A 16165-nucleotide genomic window follows, 5' to 3' on the forward strand; every position below is an offset into this window, starting at 1 on the left:
GCCAATTATCATCATACTCCACAATGACCGATCTTCCACCACCCGATTATTCCGACCTCGATCTACCGTCCTACGATGATACCCTGCTCAGCACTCCTACTCCCGCTGCGGCCTCTGGGAACCCCACTACTAAACCCGGCCTCGCTCAGGCGGCAAAATTCCACATCTCAGGACGCTTTATCTATTCATCTACTGGCTCTCAAGCACCGGCATACGAATTCTCCCACTCTATCGGCTATCTCCACGACCATGATCGCAGCGTGAAAGTCGAGCGTGTCGACTCGGTCATCAAGAACTCGGCCGGTCTTCCTCAAGTCGCTCTCAAGAACCGCCACCTCTTCGATCTCAAGCATCCAACTGCCGCCGAGTTCCCCACGTTCCCCTACCATGCCGAAGCCGCTACACGTCGAGCCCTGTGCTCTTTCGGAGTCTCTTACTTCCGCTCTGGTAATCTCTTGAGGCAGAAGAAGGGTTTCCGATTCGACCGCGCAGCGAAGGGCGCCGATCGAAAGCTAGAGCCTCAGGGTATGCTATACGAAGCGTCCTCTTCACGGAGTAAAGGCGTCGCATACGAGTGGCGAGATGCGCAGGGAGAGTTGATAGCAAGAGAAGTCGAAGATGAGAAAGCCAGCATGAGTCTAGTAATCACAGCCGAGATGAGCGTTGAATTGCGCGATGCCCTCGTTGCGGCCTGGATACTACGGATATGGTACGAGTTGTCCAAGGGGAACAATTCGGCCACGCGCTTGATGAGGGTAGGCGGGCCTCAGCAGAACCTATTGTATTTATACGCTGGTCTCGCTGACAGCAGGTCGTAGGCACATGCGGCGCGCGGCCAGAAGATGCTGGGGTTGTGAAGGTGGGTTTACATGACTGTTGTTTGAGTTAAGAAATGTTAACAGTCTAAAGCAGAACTATTACTCAGGAACACAGAACTGATCAGCAGGAACGTTGATTTATGGCTTTGCTGCTTTTGTCTATTTACCCCCTTGCTCTCTGATTCGCTCCGGCTATTGAACAAATTGCTTAAAATAAGGCTTGGCCTTCTAATCCAAGAGACTGATGTCTATCAACCCATAAAAACACCCCTTCTCCAAGCTCAAGCTTGGCAGTTGGCTCATGTTTTGCTTCAAGAAGAAACATCAAGAGCATTTTTAGTAACGCATATGCTACCACATGACTGCGTTATCCATAGCTCAATAAATATCCCATAAGCTAATCTTCCCGTCCTTCGCTCCCGCAGCGATCCAGTGTGTTTGCCGTGCAGTTTCTATACGTTGCTCTTTAACGCTTAGTCCTGCCTTGACAAGAGAGGTTGTTCGTTTTGTTAGACTTGTCGTAGCTTTGTTCCCATCCTCTTGTTGTGCGTTTGCTGTACTCTCCTCTTTTGCCTTGTCTGATATCTTCACATCAGCAAATGCGACAGAAAAGCATCCAACTTGATGCCATTTCAATACAGCGAGTTCTTTCATGGTCTTAACAGAGTAGACACGCACTTTGGAATCCCAACCTGCCGTGGCAAAAACCCGCCCGTCTGATCGTATATCCAGACTTTGCTGTCCAGAGTGTTTGGTGTTGATGGTTTTGATGGGATCTTTCCATGCAATGCCCTTCTTGGAAGGGCCCGTAGGGGTTTGAGATGACGATGATTTGAGACCAGCAGATAGGAGCGATGTTGCCTTGGGTTCATCGTCTATTATTTCAACGACACGTTCTGTGCTCCGGGGTGGCTCAGGGTCTTGGAGTGGGAAGAATAAATCGGTGGGTATGGGGTGCTTAGCGACGATGGAGTCGGCACTAGATGTGATGAAGGAGTCGTTGTGAACGCTCAGAGATAGCACAGGTTGTGAATGAGCTTGCGAGTTGTATGTTGTAACCCATCGGCCATCATCCTCAAGTCGTTGTACAGTCGCATACCCGTTCTCGAAAGCAGCAACAAGCGTGAGGGTGTTCTCGTGATGGAAAAGGGCAAGGCACATAGCCATACCCGTCTTATCACCAGCTTTTATGGTATGGATTCGATGTTGTGAAGGTAAATGATAAATGTCAATCTGTCACAGTTGGTCAGCCCTGGTATTTAAACTGAGATGGAGGTTACTATACAGCGTCTGAGTTGAGAGTATTTGGCACGGCGATCAAAGCCTCAGACGCTTCATCTACAGGCCCAGGCACACTTGAACAGATAGCAAAAGCACAAAAGTTCAAGGTGTTCACTTCGAGTAAATGAAGTATCCATGGCTGGGCTCTGGGTATTGGCACATCTTCCACAGGAAGTGCTGTGCTGAGATGTTCCTCCTCTGTCTCGCCAAGCTTCCATACTATGAGTTTCATATCACGACCATGTCTGAGTTCTTGAGTCAGTAATCCAGTGTTTTTATTCATTTTTGACTTGGAAGAGAAAGTTACGTGATAATTTTGTCGTCACCCCAGCCACAGACGCCTAACAAAGCCTTTTCGTGCGCGCGCCAGACGGCTCGCGGGCGCATTATTGTGAGGTCCCATAGCACCACAAAACCGTCTGCGTCGGCTGTGATGAGACGTTCATTTGACCTGACAAATGCTGCGGCGTGTATCTGGGACTTATGCCCACGCAGTATGGATTTGGGCGTCGGAGTTGAAGAGTCCATTTCGTTGGTGGGGATTCGTTGTCATGGTTAAGGATTTGAAGGTTACCACAAGCTGGGGTTGATAATATTTAGTTAGAGTCTGAGAGACTGCTGTGGAACATTCACCCGATGAGCCGTTCACCTTCCATTTTCACATTTCATCAAGATTCTCTTCAACTAATTCGGGACCCTGGTTCTAAAGCATAAAAGTTACATGTTTCTTTCCTTGGCGGCTTCGAAACATTATTTCTACATACAGTCACGATAAACACTTTCATCGCCTAGACGGACCGATGGAGCCGCCACTTGAAAGTAGAACAATGCCTCCCTGCTAACGATATACCTGCATGCAAGCTCTGGCCAACAAGACAAATATCTTGAATAATATTCAAGGTCCTTAAATTTCGCATCTATCAATCATTTTGTAACAGACACAAGGACAGCATTCAATGCAGAGAGTAGCTGAAAGACAGCTTTCATCACCCTATTGGTTGTCAAGCCCGAGTTATTTCGGGCTATTGTCTTACCTATCACTTATAACCAAACCAAACACATCAAAAAACTGGCTGTATAATTCGGGCGTACCCGTGCTACTGATTCGTGTAGCTTGGCTGCATCGCACATCGTCTGATGGGCTGAGTACTTGCCGCAGGAAAAGACATCGCGGCGCACGAGCAATATTGGCAGGCGATTCAATAAGCGAAGGATGCGGATGGATGGAAGCTCATTATCGATCCTAATACGAGGGCTCGTTTACTCCGGCCTCCGGCAATGCAGGGCAAAGGACAACTAGGATGGGATGCATGCCGAGTTTCATCGACCCTATGCGCCACATGTGTAATGTACACTTATAGCTCAGCATCTGTAGCTTATGCGGCAGATACTATATCCTTGAGAGGCCATTTTCAAGGCTACATATCCTGCAAGATGTGTAGCTTACCATGACAAATAACCTTCCTTGTATGGAAGGTTTCAATGCCACAGCTAAGCCATCTTGCCGGACCGAACCATCTGTCCGGTATCATGACTTCTCTCTTAGCCAAGGCTTACCTGCTTTTCTTGAGGATAAGACAAGACAGAACTGAGATTGAACACAAACGCCATTCGGTGTAATGGTCTCAGTATATACCAGCTTGCTGTCCGAATCATAGCCGAATAAAGAGGCTGATGATACTCGCACGACAGCCGGAGTACAAGTCCGTGGCCACTGACTTGCGTACCTTGGTTTGGCTACGTGGTGTTTCGCCATATAATCATGGTGCAGCACCCCCCGGGTTCTAGCGGACATGCTGAGCTGTTACTAAAGCTCAGAAGCTTGACACTGCCCGGAATCAATGGCATCTTAAATTTATATTCGTCAAGCTCCATCCGGTTCATTCTCTTATCTTCAGTCGTTCGTTACCACACCCCGCCCTCTTGCTCCTTGTCTCTAGTCCGACTGTGGATCCCACGACGACAATCCCGAACCTGCGACGGTCTTTTATACCGAGCCCGGGGTAGGGAAACCGGTCCAGAAGCCGTGGCCTGCACCCCAAGCTATGAAATCATTCCATGTCCCGATTGAATTTTCTAGAACATTTGGAGCATTGTTGAGAATTGCGGGTATCCAGTTGTCCAGCCTCAAATGTGACAATAAAGCACCTGGCCTTATTTCGCTACACCATACCCGCAGAACCACCGTGTCCACGTCAGTAACTATCATATCACAGACATCATATACGTCACTACCCTGGCTTCCGGAAGAGCCAGGTAGACAATAGTGTCGGCTCGAAAAGGTCCCAATGACATCGCCAGGCTTGGTGTTAGCTTCGAGGCGGCGATGCAAAATGAAGATTCCAAACAAAAGCAGACGATGTCATTTCCTCCGGAGTGGCAAGACTATTCACCAGGGCAGTATGGGATGGAAGACAATCTTCAGTTCGATTACTTTGACTTTGGGTCCCATCAGCATGCACACCTGGCAATGGCACCAATCTCCGAACCCCCGAGCCTTGGTCAAGCTACGACAAACATGCCGGCGGAGTCTTCCAGAGGGATGACTCTGCAGAATTCCATGTCCACGTCAAATCCCACTCAGGTTAAAGGAAGGAGAGTTAGAACAGGATGTCTGACATGTCGTGAAAGGCATCTCAAGTGCGATGAAGCAGTCCCTGATTGTATGAATTGTCGGAAAAGAGGTCGTGAATGCAAACGAGGCGTGCGTCTCAACTTCCTTGAGATCAATCTACACAGCCCTGCTGCTATACCGCATCCAGAGGATTGGGCAGGTATAAGTTCTTCTCTCCCAATGGAAGACACTGTGCTGATTGAACTTTTAGTCGAGTTCCAAGACGAATCGCGAGACATTGCCTCCGAATACCGAGGCGGACTTGGTCGCTATGCACCATATTCTCCAGGACTCCAAGATAGACACGACTCGAAAGAAGGAATAACTCTGGGGCCAGAGAATCATCCAAGGGGGGCAGGCCCTTCCACTGACCAGTTTCAATCCAGTTCGCAACAGTACTTCAACTATGCACGGGATAACACCACACCCAGAGCTTTAGACAACTCACGACCTCCGCCGAATGATGCGATTAAACTTGAACACAACGATTGTGGGCAAGGAATCATGAGTGATGTATCGAATATTGCAACTCCGCCTTCATCGACACGTTCGGTCGTTACCCCAAGGACAGAGACGTTTCCAGAACAACTAGTAGCGATGCGGAATCGTCCTTTATCACATCAAGCGACAGTCGAAGATATCAGCAACATGGTACTACCAGATCTTGGAACATCACCCCGTAACGAGAGATCTCTGCATGAGCACGCCCATAAAGTCGATCATATGCATCATCCGGCCGTCCGAAACATTGAACTGATTGGCCACGATATCCTCACCTCTGCTGAGGAAGTCCGCTATATGCAGGTCTTTGTTGATGATGTTGCGATCTGGATGGACTCATTCAATAGAGATAAATACTTTGCCAGAAGTATCCCGCATCATGCCCTTAGGTCGACCATGCTCTTCAACGCCCTTCTTGCGTGTGGCGTGAAACATGCTTCTTTGATGTCCCAGGAAAACCACGACAAAGCGCTGTTCTATTACAACACTGCAACAACACAGCTCTTACGGAGTTTGCAAAACCCCGATCGGAACACTGCCGAGTGTGCAACAACAGCAATTGTGCTGAATGTATACGAGATCATGTCCGAGAAACCTGCGCACCGAATGAGTCACATAGCAGGGTCTCGAGCACTGGTTCGAGAGTGTGGATGGGACGCAAAAAGCAATGGTATCGGGTCTGCCTGCTTCTGGTTGAATATTGGGATAGAAGTTCTGAACTGTCTTGCAGCAAATTGGCAGACAACATGGAGCCCTGACGAATGGGGTATCGACTTTCCAGACTCCGACGACCATCACCACAACCAAGACGGAGACGAACAGACCTGGGTACACCGGGCATTGTATGTTGTTGCAAAGGTGACAAACTTTCGTGCAACTGCAGGTCAGTTTGACAACATGAGCCCGCAGGCCGAGCAAAACTGGGTTGGTAACCGCCTGTCGCAATGGTATGAGCTTAAGAAGCTCTGTGACGGTTGGAACGCCCGTTGCCCGAGGGTAATGCATCCATTTGGATATGTGAAAGCAGGAGACTCATCGGGAAACTCTGTGTTTCCTCGTATCTGGTAGGTCAGACAACAGCTTGACAGGTGAGCTTTGCAATAACTCGTGTTCAGGATGATCCAACGAGAGGCGACGATTGGACAACTTCTATTCCACACTGCTCATTGCATCCTCTTACAAACGCACCCGACGGAGTCGATTAGGTCTTCGGAGAGGCTGCGTGTCTTGCAACTTCACCATGCGTACCAGGTCTGTGGTATCGTTGCCCATACCGCGGACAAAGGGGTCGCTATAGTTGCAATCCGTTGTTTGGCAATCGCAGCCGCTGCACTCACCAACCCTAGCGAGCAAAGTGAAGTTCTCGAGATTCTTGAAAGGATCAACAACAGAAACGGCTGGCGTTTGGGTGCTATAGAAATGGAACTCAAGAAAGGATGGGGCTGGCCATGCATGAAAATGCCCACCTTGAGTCCGAAAACAGAGACTAGCCACGAACCAGGAGCTTCGATCACGCGAAGAACCTCAACATCTTTGACTCCCTCAAGGCTATCGACACCGCCAGTAATGTCCGCTATGGGGATGAAGACATCGGTCAACCCACTGAGTTTTGCCGACTTCAAGTTGCCTAACCATCCATATCAGAATTGGTATGAGCCACCCAGTCGGTCGAATTCCTTCGATACATCGTCATTATAGCGGCCGCGTACCCATGGTTCGGGATAGTAAGTGTTTATTGTTGGAGTATGGCAAAATAGACAGCGCCGGGACATCTATTGTTTTTCTCTAAGTTGCAGGAACTGGAGTTTTGTTTCGACTTGATAGACGGATAGAGAAAACTTTCGCCTTCCCCTGGAGGGCATTGCACTCATTGGGACTTTCCTCCAGGTTGGAAGTTCATGCTGTAGCCTCCACTGTTCTCGTCCTTGACCATCTGGAAATTGTTTGTGCTCAACCCAAAGGGTTTCAGAATGCCGTTTCCAAGATCTTTCAGTTTTCCCCACATCTCGCCCATTTCTTTCTCTTGTGCAGCCTTTACTCGTGGGGGCAATTCTCTCAGTTGCTTCTGAACCACCCGAAGATCGGCTGGAGCTAGACTTTCCGGTTTGGCGGCGAGAGCCTTGCAATCTTCTTCTGCGCCAGCAAGGTTATGCCATCCGCCAGCCTCAGTTCGGCCACGAGCTCGTCTCATAAGTGCTTTGCATCGAATTCGTTGGATGTTTGCCTCAAGCTTTTTGACTTCTTCATTAACTGACTCGGGCGCTGGAGCTGCGCGCGAAGCCCCGTCGCTGATGATCACTTCTTCCACATCATCGCCCTCCTTCTTGGCTTTTTCTCCGCCATCTTCTTTCCCGTCATGTTGCAGTCGAGAGTCATTCTGTTCAAGCTTTTCCAAAGCTTTGAGAGAATCTGACGCGGATTTAATGGCCTCCTTCCAGTCCTCAAGCTGGATGTGACAAGCTGCGATATTGCTGTAGATCACTGCACGAGGATAGTGCAGATATTTGGGACATGAGTTGATCGCGTCGTCGTATTTATTGATAGCATCTTGATACTCTTTAGAGGCGAACAAAGCATTTGCTTCTTGTTTTAACGTGTCTGACTCTTTCACTAAAGCCTGTGCGGGTTAGCCTATGCACCTCGATATGAGTCAAAGAATGAGTGATGAGCGTCGAAATATGAGAGGAATAAGGCAGGAAATGAATAGACCTACCTCCTCCTCTTCCGGTGTGAATCGAAGCTCTTCGCCGTCAGCGGGGTCGCTGGCATCTTTCTTTTCGTCGACATCTGGCTTCTTCACCACATCGTCTCTGGTGGGTTCACCTGAGCTCATTTTGGGTATCAAGAAACAAATGCAACTGGTGAACGGAGTCTGAGTCCTTACAAAAGGAGTTAAAGTTGCGCAATCTTCTCAGAATGAATCTCTATATTGGTTCGAGAGGTTCGAAAGTTTGTAAATGAATGAGGCTCTCGGCAAAGAGATGAGGTACCCGACATTGAAATGGAGATATCGCAAGGCCGAAGGAGCCTTATAATTCCGACGCACCTGCCCTGCCCACGTCATAAAGTCACTAAAGTCACTAAAGTTTTAGGCGATAGTAGGGTGTTCCGAGCACCGAAAGACTTGGCCGATAAGCACATAAAGACGAAATTATTGAGTCAATTCTACCAATTGTTAGCCGTGTTCTTAGCTCATCTATTTCTGGGGCTCCTGATCTGATCCTGTCATTAAATCCCAGTTCGTCTCCACTACCTACACAGGACCCGCCGCGGGGTAGTCCTCCAGCGAGGCCATGGCGGACCTTTGTGATCGACTCCCCCACCTACTCGAACAGTGACTGCCACCTGCTTGCCAGTGTCAAAAAAAAAAAAAAAAAAAAAACTATTACGCGATACCCTCGCTTTATTATTATTTTAGACTAGATATTTATTCTTCCTCACGACTCTCAGCACTTCTGTTTTGGTTTCTTCCTTCTTCACATTACGACTTCTTAATACCCATCCTCTTCTTTCTCACATCGTCATCATACCCGCCGCAATGGCTCCTCGCACTGAGTATGTTCACCCGACTAATAAACGATTTGATAAGAAGAAGTCGGCTTGCTGACCATGATACCTGATTACAGCTTCCCTCCCGTTCGGGCCTGCCTCTTCGACATGGATGGCCTCCTCCTCGATACCGAAGACATCTACACCAAGTGTGTCAACATCATCCTCGAGAAGTACGGCAAGGGAACCCTCCCCTGGTCCATCAAGGCCAAGCTTCAGGGCCGCCCCGGCCCCCAGGCCAACAAGATCTTCCACGACTGGGCTCAGCTTCCTATCACTTCTGATGAATACATCGCTGAGAACACTGCCCTCCAAAAAGAGCTATTTCCCAAGACCAAGCCCCTTCCTGGTATTGTCGACATGCTTGGTCACCTCGGCCGCACCCGATATTGGGAGGTCAAGGACGGCGCCTCCAACGAGAAGTCTGCCGCCGAACCTCACCGAGTTCACATTGCCCTCGCTACCAGCTCGCATCTTGGCAACTTCCGTGTCAAGACCAACCATCTGGAGGAACTGTTTGCCGTCTTCCCTTCTCATCGTCGTGTTCTTGGCGATGACGCTCGTCTGACCCCTGGCCGTGGCAAGCCTCTGCCTGACATCTTTCTTCTCGCCCTGAAGACAATCAACGACAGTCTTCCCACCGGTGAACGACCCATCACTCCCGAAGAGTGCCTTGTCTTTGAAGACTCTGTCCCAGGTGTCGAGGCTGGTCGACGTGCGGGTATGCGCGTGATCTGGTGCCCTCACCCCATGCTGAAGAAGGAATACGATGGCCGCGACGCCGAGGTTCTTGCCGGGCGCACTGGTGAGGCTGGAGAGGTCGACCTCCACCAAGTTGGCGAGATTGACGATGGCTGGGCCGAGTACATGCTCAGCTTGGAAAACTTTCCTTACGAGAAGTTTGGCATCAACGTTCCGCCCGCTGAGGTAGAGAAGGAGGATTGCATGAAGGAGGCCCCCGAGGAGGCCGTTGCTGAAATCTAAGAGACTGAGCCCCTCCTCCCTGGCGGGCCGTTGGTAATGAAGAAGTCGCCGGAATTTCTCAGACTCAATTAGGCGCCACCCAAATGGGTCATTTCCAAGCCACTCCTGGAGAATGGCTGAAACAAGAACATGAAGGACTGGATCAGGGTAGACAAAAAAGACTTGGTGCAAGACACAAAATGCCAGGATATAGAAGGCATGCACGTAGCAGATGAGCAACCGCAAGCTTAGATAATTGAAGACTCGTCTGGGAAATAATACACAAACGTACAGATGAACCCTTCTTCGTTGTCACAACATGATTGTACTACGTGTACTACGTGAGAATTAAGCTTATCAGAATTGTCCGCCTAGACCATGGACATGCATCTCATTACACAGTCAGGTTTTGCTGTATATTTTGAGTGTAGGGATAGGATAGGACGATAATGGCCCCAATGAGAATCTGAGATAACTTGGTGTGTCTCACAGGCATCGGACAGTGGCCTCCTCGCAACTATCTTTGGTGGCTTATGTACCGCAGTGTTCTTAGTGCTAGCTCCTCTTGCTGATACTCTTTGTCTCCTGAACGAAATACTCGTATTGTTGATCCATTGGGTCTTCTTCCCTGCCCTTAGATGCTAAGTTTGCTTGGAGTCTGTCCGAATATACCATGCAAATGAACCCCTTAAATCCCAATATTTTGGACCATAGTCATTTACATGTCACTGAAATCTGCTGGGCACTCAAGTGACGTAGATCTGCAATGTTTCTTCACAAAAGACCAAAACAATCCTTCCCTGCAACTCTCTTTAGACTTGGGCCATCGTCTTCAACTGAGCCCAAGGCAGGTTCAAACGTATAGGGAACATAATCCGTCGGGAACATTCAATCCTCATCTTGATGGGTATAGATCATGAATAAAAGTCACACTCGGCGTAATAGAATCGATATTCACCGCATGTGACACCCCCCGGCAACAAATCTACCCAAATCACATCATACATAGCGAATCCAAAGGTTCCAAAAGCGATATCCGACTACTGTCCCTTTCCAGTCCCGTACAATTGGTACCGGAGACACGCACGAATTACCAGATACATCCCTCCCTGGATAATATCAAAGGAGCCAATATGTCAGCAATGCCAACAGAGCCGCCCTCACAAGAGTCCATGCGCTTACCAACTCCGCCGAGTTTGTCCGCCATTCGTCCGCTGGCGTCAACATGCAATGCGGAAAGAATTTTCATCGTTATCTTACCGCAAATAACGCTACCGGGCTACAGACAAAAAGAAAACAGTGGCTGTTTCAAGACTTGTCTGGCGGTGCACCAGTACCGGCTTGTTTAGGATCTGCAGTTAATCCATTCCTGGGCATGCATCGTCATCTACTCTATTTTCTCACCTTATTTAAACCCTTTGATAGGTTTCGATTTAAGCGAAATCCAGCAGATATGCTGACCGAGTGAGATGAGATTATGGATCGACTTGAGCCAGTAAAGAGAGCCAAGTGTCTCAGACTTAGAGTATCCCTCTTGTTGTTGATAACCTCTTCCAACCAGTTAGCTCTTAACTCCGGGTGTACCGATGGACGTCAGCCCAGGTCTCACTTATGAGTGAGTCCCTTTGTTCTCGGCTGCTAGTTAGTATCAAGTTACTCTGTAATCATGTTGGAATTACGTTTATTTGGCTAATTTCAAATGCCCTGCTTTTTGCTTCGGTACCTCCTTACTCAAGTGAGTCATGAGCCGTCATAATCTTACATCTACTAGTCGAATGTGAAGTCGTGATAAGCGTAAAGTTGGTGTTGTTTGACAACGTGTTATGCCAAGCGTTATGCGGGACTCACTAACATGCGGTAAACGATATACAGCTGTATCTTGGGACCTGTCAGCACAATTAGACTATCAGAGTTAAACATGACGACACGTGTTTGAGAAAGGTTCCAGCATGTTTTTGTTTTGCTGATTAAAGCTGATTAAAGTCAACAATCTTTGTCCGCATTCTCGGACCAACATTTGTTACAACTGGTTTCATATCAGATCAACGCCGTAGACCTGCATATTGGCGTAAATACTTAGACATTGTACTTAGCAAAACGGTACTTTCCAGAGAAAGAGGCATAATACCTAGCTTTAACAATGTCCGCAGCTAAGGCCGGTTATTAACAAAAATACTGCTCCTAGTGCAGCGCTTGTGGCTTTGGCTTACTGCAAAAGGGTGTAAGAACGGGCGGACATAAGGTGGAGTCCGCCACTCCGCCTCTTCCTTACTGGCTGGCCTGTCTTTTCCGTTATGCTGACAAGAGTCAAGTTGAACCCTATCACAGTACACTGTTATTGTGATTCTGTTGTGGGCGGATTTTATGTATGGGCAGAGCTTAACTCCTGGGACAATAGGGAGTCAGACAAGAAGTGAGATGGATGGATTAATCATTATGCTGGGTACTTATGCTTCTGTTTCGTGCAGATATAAAGATAGTCGTCCCTCGCTGGTATTCAAAATGTTCCAGACTTCTGATCATCAAAGAGGCTCTCGAGCACTTATACACCAATACGCTAAACCCTTTCTTCAGGGCTCGGCATAAGCTTAATTCGAACACTGCCAGTTCAATAAGCCAAAAGATAAAATAGCTACCATGGCTGCCGAAAAAGCAAACCTCGAGGTCCCTGCGACCACAGAACGCCCCGGATCTACAACTACTACACTACGAGGCGAGGATATTCAAGAGAAGAAGGAGGAGAGGCAAACCGATGAGGATGTAGAGACTGGTACAGTTGAGGGCAACAATGACAGTGATAATCCTGAAGATGATGACTACCCAACCGGTATCAACATGTTCTTCATCGTCCTCGCCCTGGTCATGGCTGTCTTCCTCTTCTCCCTTGACTTGGTATGTTAAGCCTCCTTTCCCATCCCTAGCAGTAGGTTCAAAGTGTACTAACACCAACTGCGCACCAGACTATTGTGGCTACAGCCATTCCCAAGATCACTGATGAGTTCAAGGGTCTTGACAAGGTCGGCTGGTATGGCGCAGCCTTCTTCATGACCGTCGGTGCTTTCCAATCAACTTGTAAGTCGCGATACCCTCAACCACTTTCCTTCTCTTTTCAGCTTATCACTAACACCACCAAAAGGGGGCAAAATCTACAAGTACTTCCCTCTCAAGACATCCTTCCTTGTTGCCATCTTTATCTTTGAGCTTGGCTCTGTCATTTGTGGTGCTGCTCCTAACGCTGAGGCTTTGATCACTGGCCGTGCCATCGCTGGCGTCGGCGGTGCTGGTCTTGGTGCTGGAGCCTACACTATCATCGGCTTCTCTGCTCCCCCAAAGAGGCGACCTGCCTTTACTGGTATCATTGGCGCCGCCTATGGTATCGCTTCAGTCATCGGCCCTCTCCTGGGTGGTGCTTTCACCGATCACGTCTCTTGGCGATGGTGTTTCTACATCAACCTCCCCATCGGAGGTATCTCTGCTGCAATCATCTTTCTCTTTTTCAAGACTCCTCGTGCTGCCATTCCTGTCAAGGCTCCCCTTATGGAGAAGTTCCTCCAGATGGATCCCCTTGGTATCGTCTTGGTCATGGGTCTTACCATCTCCTACATTTTGGCTGTTCAATACGGTGGCCAGGCTCACGCTTGGGACTCTTCCGTCGTCATCGGCCTTCTTGTCGGCTGGATCGCCATCTCTATCGTCTGGGCCATCTCCTGCTACGTTCAGGGTGAGCGATCCATGATCCCTATCCGTATCCTCAAGGACCGTACTGTTTGGGTCATGAGCGCTTTTGCCTTTATCTTTGCTGGTTCCTTCTTCCTTGCCATCTACTACATCCCCATCTACTTCCAGTCTATCCACAATGCTTCTCCCACAAGCAGTGGTGTTCGCAACCTACCCCTTATCCTTGCCGTTACATTTTCCACTATTGCCAGTGGAGGTCTCGTCACTGCTACCGGTCGGTATCAGCCTCTGCTCATTGGTGGTGCCGCTATCGCTACCATCGGTGCTGGCCTTCTGTACCTCCTTGACATTGACACATCGACCGGAAAGTGGATTGGATACCAAATTGTCGCTGGTGTTGGCTGGGGTCTGGCCTTCCAGATTCCTATGATTGCCGTCCAGGGCACAGTCGACCCTAAGGATCTTGCTTCTGCCACTGGTATTCTTCTATGTGAGTGTTTCTCATCGATCTTGAATCATCTACATCTCGCTAACGATATGCAGTTTTCCAAGGTCTTGGTGGTGCCTATATCGTGTCTGGTGGTCAGGCTGCTTTTGTCAACCAGATGCTCCTCGACATCACAAGGAACGCTCCTCAGATTGACAAGGGTCAGCTGATTCTCACTGGTGCTACCGCTCTCCGTGAGACTTTCGGTGGAGAGACACTCGATGTCGTTATCGAGGGTTACATGCACGGCCTGAACACTGTTTTTGCCATGGCCATCGCCTGCGTTGGTTTCTCCTTCTTGATTACCTTGCTCACCCGATGGAATAAGCTCAACCTTGCCAACATCACTGGCGGTGCTGCTTAAGAATTTAAATGGTTGAATCTCTCTTATATTTGTTGATAGAAACTTGGATAGTAATGATTTGAATGGGTTTGTTGTCGGTGATGGATATTTATTGCAAGAATCAAGCCAAGCACTTGAACAGCACATAGAATGGCGTTTGGGTTACGACACGATTACATACACTCTCCTATCTAGCATGTACGATTTAATGAAATATATAATATCTTTCAAATCTTGACCTTTGTATAAGACAAAAATCTCCTCCTAATTCTGTCTGTCAGGTAGTAGATTCAATAGCTTTCTGGTATCGTTACCTACGCACAGCTCGACTTTGTCATGGTATCCTTATCATGTACAAAACCCGCCACTGCACACCACACTTAATTAGCATTGCCCAACTCAAGATTCCAATTGAAAATATTGTTCTAGATAGTTATTTGATAACTTGTGACCGTTGGATTGCGACAAGAGAGGCACCAAAGCAGATACAAAAAATGGTATAGGGTAATCTCCATTCACATGCTTTGTTCAACTCCAAAAAAAAACGGATCCCCTGCATCTTGAACCGTCCCCAAAGCTTCGCAGCAGAAATTATCACGAGAGTCTGTTGCACCTAACAGCCATGCATAGATGATCTGATCTCGCTTAAAAAATCTCTTCTTCTATTTATTATTACACTTAATACCTAGAAAACCGGCACAATGCTTCCACTACGCTTTCTTCGACAACGCTCGCCTTTCACGACCTCGGTCCGTACAATGGCTTCCGCCTGCTCGACTTCCTCCCGCCTCGAGACCCTACCGAAGTCGCCAATTCGTGTCCTCCGCTCTGTCGAATCAGTCCGTCGATGGCGAAAACCCCATGTCATTGATCATCGTTCTGTCGGTCTCGTGCCCACCATGGGCGCTCTACACGAGGGCCACCTTGCCTTGATCCGCGCCGCTGCCAAAGAGAACCACCATGTCATTGTGAGCATATATGTAAACCCTGCGCAGTTTGGGATCAAGGAGGACCTGTCTTCGTATCCTGTGACGTGGGAGGAGGATGCAAAGAAGCTGGCGGCGCTGGATAGAGAGCTCGCAGATGACGGAGGAAACTTAGGTCGCATTTCAGCCGTGTTTGCGCCGACGACACCGGAGATGTACCCAAGTGGCTTTCCAGGCCAGGAAATTGATAGTAAGGGAAGCTTTGTTACTATCACACCTGTGGGCGAAGTCCTTGAGGGTGCCAGCAGACCAACCTTCTTCCGTGGTGTTGCGACAGTGTGCTTGAAACTCTTCAACATTGTTCAACCTGAGCGTGTATACTTTGGACAAAAGGATGTCCAACAAACTGTTGTCATCCGTAGAATGGTCAATGACTTCATCTTGCCCTTGCAGGTCGTCGTTCAGCCTACGGAGCGCGAAAAAGATGGGCTTGCACTCAGCTCACGAAATGTCTATCTTGGTCCTAGACGAAGAGCTGCCGCCATTGTCCTTCCGAACGCACTGCATACCGCTGCCGCTGCGTACACAAACAATGGTTCTTATACCAGAGAAACCGTTCTTGGTGCGGCACATAAAGTTATCGATGCATTTGCATCAGAGCAGTCCAAGCTTCCCCCCACTGAGCGTGTAGCCTTCGAGGTTGACTATATCTCTCTTGCAGACCCAGATACATTAGTGGAGGTTGACGAGATTGATTCGTCGCGTGGAGCTGTTCTGAGTGGCGCAATCAAGATGTTGCCCGTCGAAGAGGCCAAGAAAGGTGAGGATCTAGGCTTTAGTGGAGGACCACCCGTGCGGTTGATCGATAACATCATCCTCAAGCCCCAAGATTCCAACAGTGCATAGACGCGAGACGAGTCAAAATGAATAATAACATCCTAACCGGCGAACGCCATTCAAGAGCTGAATTTGGCACGCCGAGCTAGAGAAGGAGTATTCCATCGT

At 48.6% G+C, this 16165-nt stretch overlaps 7 protein-coding genes across 7 annotated transcripts; 5 read left to right on the forward strand and 2 right to left on the reverse strand.

The window, feature by feature from the left end:
• Positions 1-23: 23 nt before the first annotated feature.
• FSST1_007444 (uncharacterized protein) lies at positions 24-818 on the forward strand (the record flags this gene model as incomplete). The annotated part of the gene is made up of 1 exon (XM_083224228.1): positions 24-818. One exon carries the CDS (start codon positions 24-26, stop codon positions 816-818), a length of 795 nt encoding a protein of 264 aa, XP_083083405.1.
• Positions 819-1196: 378 nt separating this feature from the next.
• Positions 1197-2627, reverse strand: FSST1_007445 (WD40-repeat-containing domain protein; the record flags this gene model as incomplete). Its single annotated transcript, XM_083224229.1, has 3 exons — positions 1197-2051; positions 2104-2344; positions 2407-2627. The coding sequence occupies 3 exons, from the start codon at positions 2625-2627 to the stop codon at positions 1197-1199; spliced, it is 1317 nt and encodes a 438-aa protein (XP_083083406.1).
• Positions 2628-4458: 1831 nt separating this feature from the next.
• Positions 4459-6912, forward strand: FSST1_007446 (Zn(II)2Cys6 transcription factor domain-containing protein; the record flags this gene model as incomplete). The annotated part of the gene is made up of 2 exons (XM_083224230.1): positions 4459-6278; positions 6330-6912. The coding sequence occupies 2 exons, from the start codon at positions 4459-4461 to the stop codon at positions 6910-6912; spliced, it is 2403 nt and encodes an 800-aa protein (XP_083083407.1).
• Positions 6913-7081: 169 nt separating this feature from the next.
• On the reverse strand, positions 7082-8047 carry FSST1_007447 (uncharacterized protein; the record flags this gene model as incomplete). Its single annotated transcript, XM_083224231.1, has 2 exons — positions 7082-7831; positions 7928-8047. The coding sequence occupies 2 exons, from the start codon at positions 8045-8047 to the stop codon at positions 7082-7084; spliced, it is 870 nt and encodes a 289-aa protein (XP_083083408.1).
• A 705-nt stretch (positions 8048-8752) lies between these two features.
• FSST1_007448 (haloacid dehalogenase superfamily protein) lies at positions 8753-9747 on the forward strand (the record flags this gene model as incomplete). The annotated part of the gene is made up of 2 exons (XM_083224232.1): positions 8753-8769; positions 8841-9747. 2 exons carry the CDS (start codon positions 8753-8755, stop codon positions 9745-9747), a joined length of 924 nt encoding a protein of 307 aa, XP_083083409.1.
• Positions 9748-12363: 2616 nt separating this feature from the next.
• FSST1_007449 (major facilitator superfamily domain-containing protein) lies at positions 12364-14255 on the forward strand (the record flags this gene model as incomplete). The annotated part of the gene is made up of 4 exons (XM_083224233.1): positions 12364-12618; positions 12687-12798; positions 12863-13894; positions 13948-14255. 4 exons carry the CDS (start codon positions 12364-12366, stop codon positions 14253-14255), a joined length of 1707 nt encoding a protein of 568 aa, XP_083083410.1.
• Positions 14256-14935: 680 nt separating this feature from the next.
• Positions 14936-16066, forward strand: FSST1_007450 (pantoate--beta-alanine ligase PAN6; the record flags this gene model as incomplete). Its single annotated transcript, XM_083224234.1, has 1 exon — positions 14936-16066. The coding sequence occupies one exon, from the start codon at positions 14936-14938 to the stop codon at positions 16064-16066; it is 1131 nt and encodes a 376-aa protein (XP_083083411.1).
• Positions 16067-16165: the final 99 nt, after the last annotated feature.

The sequence above is a fragment of the Fusarium sambucinum genome, chromosome II, assembly GCF_050947815.1.
Source record: "Fusarium sambucinum isolate potato_lamoka chromosome II, whole genome shotgun sequence".
Taxonomy (NCBI): Eukaryota; Fungi; Ascomycota; class Sordariomycetes; order Hypocreales; family Nectriaceae; genus Fusarium; species Fusarium sambucinum.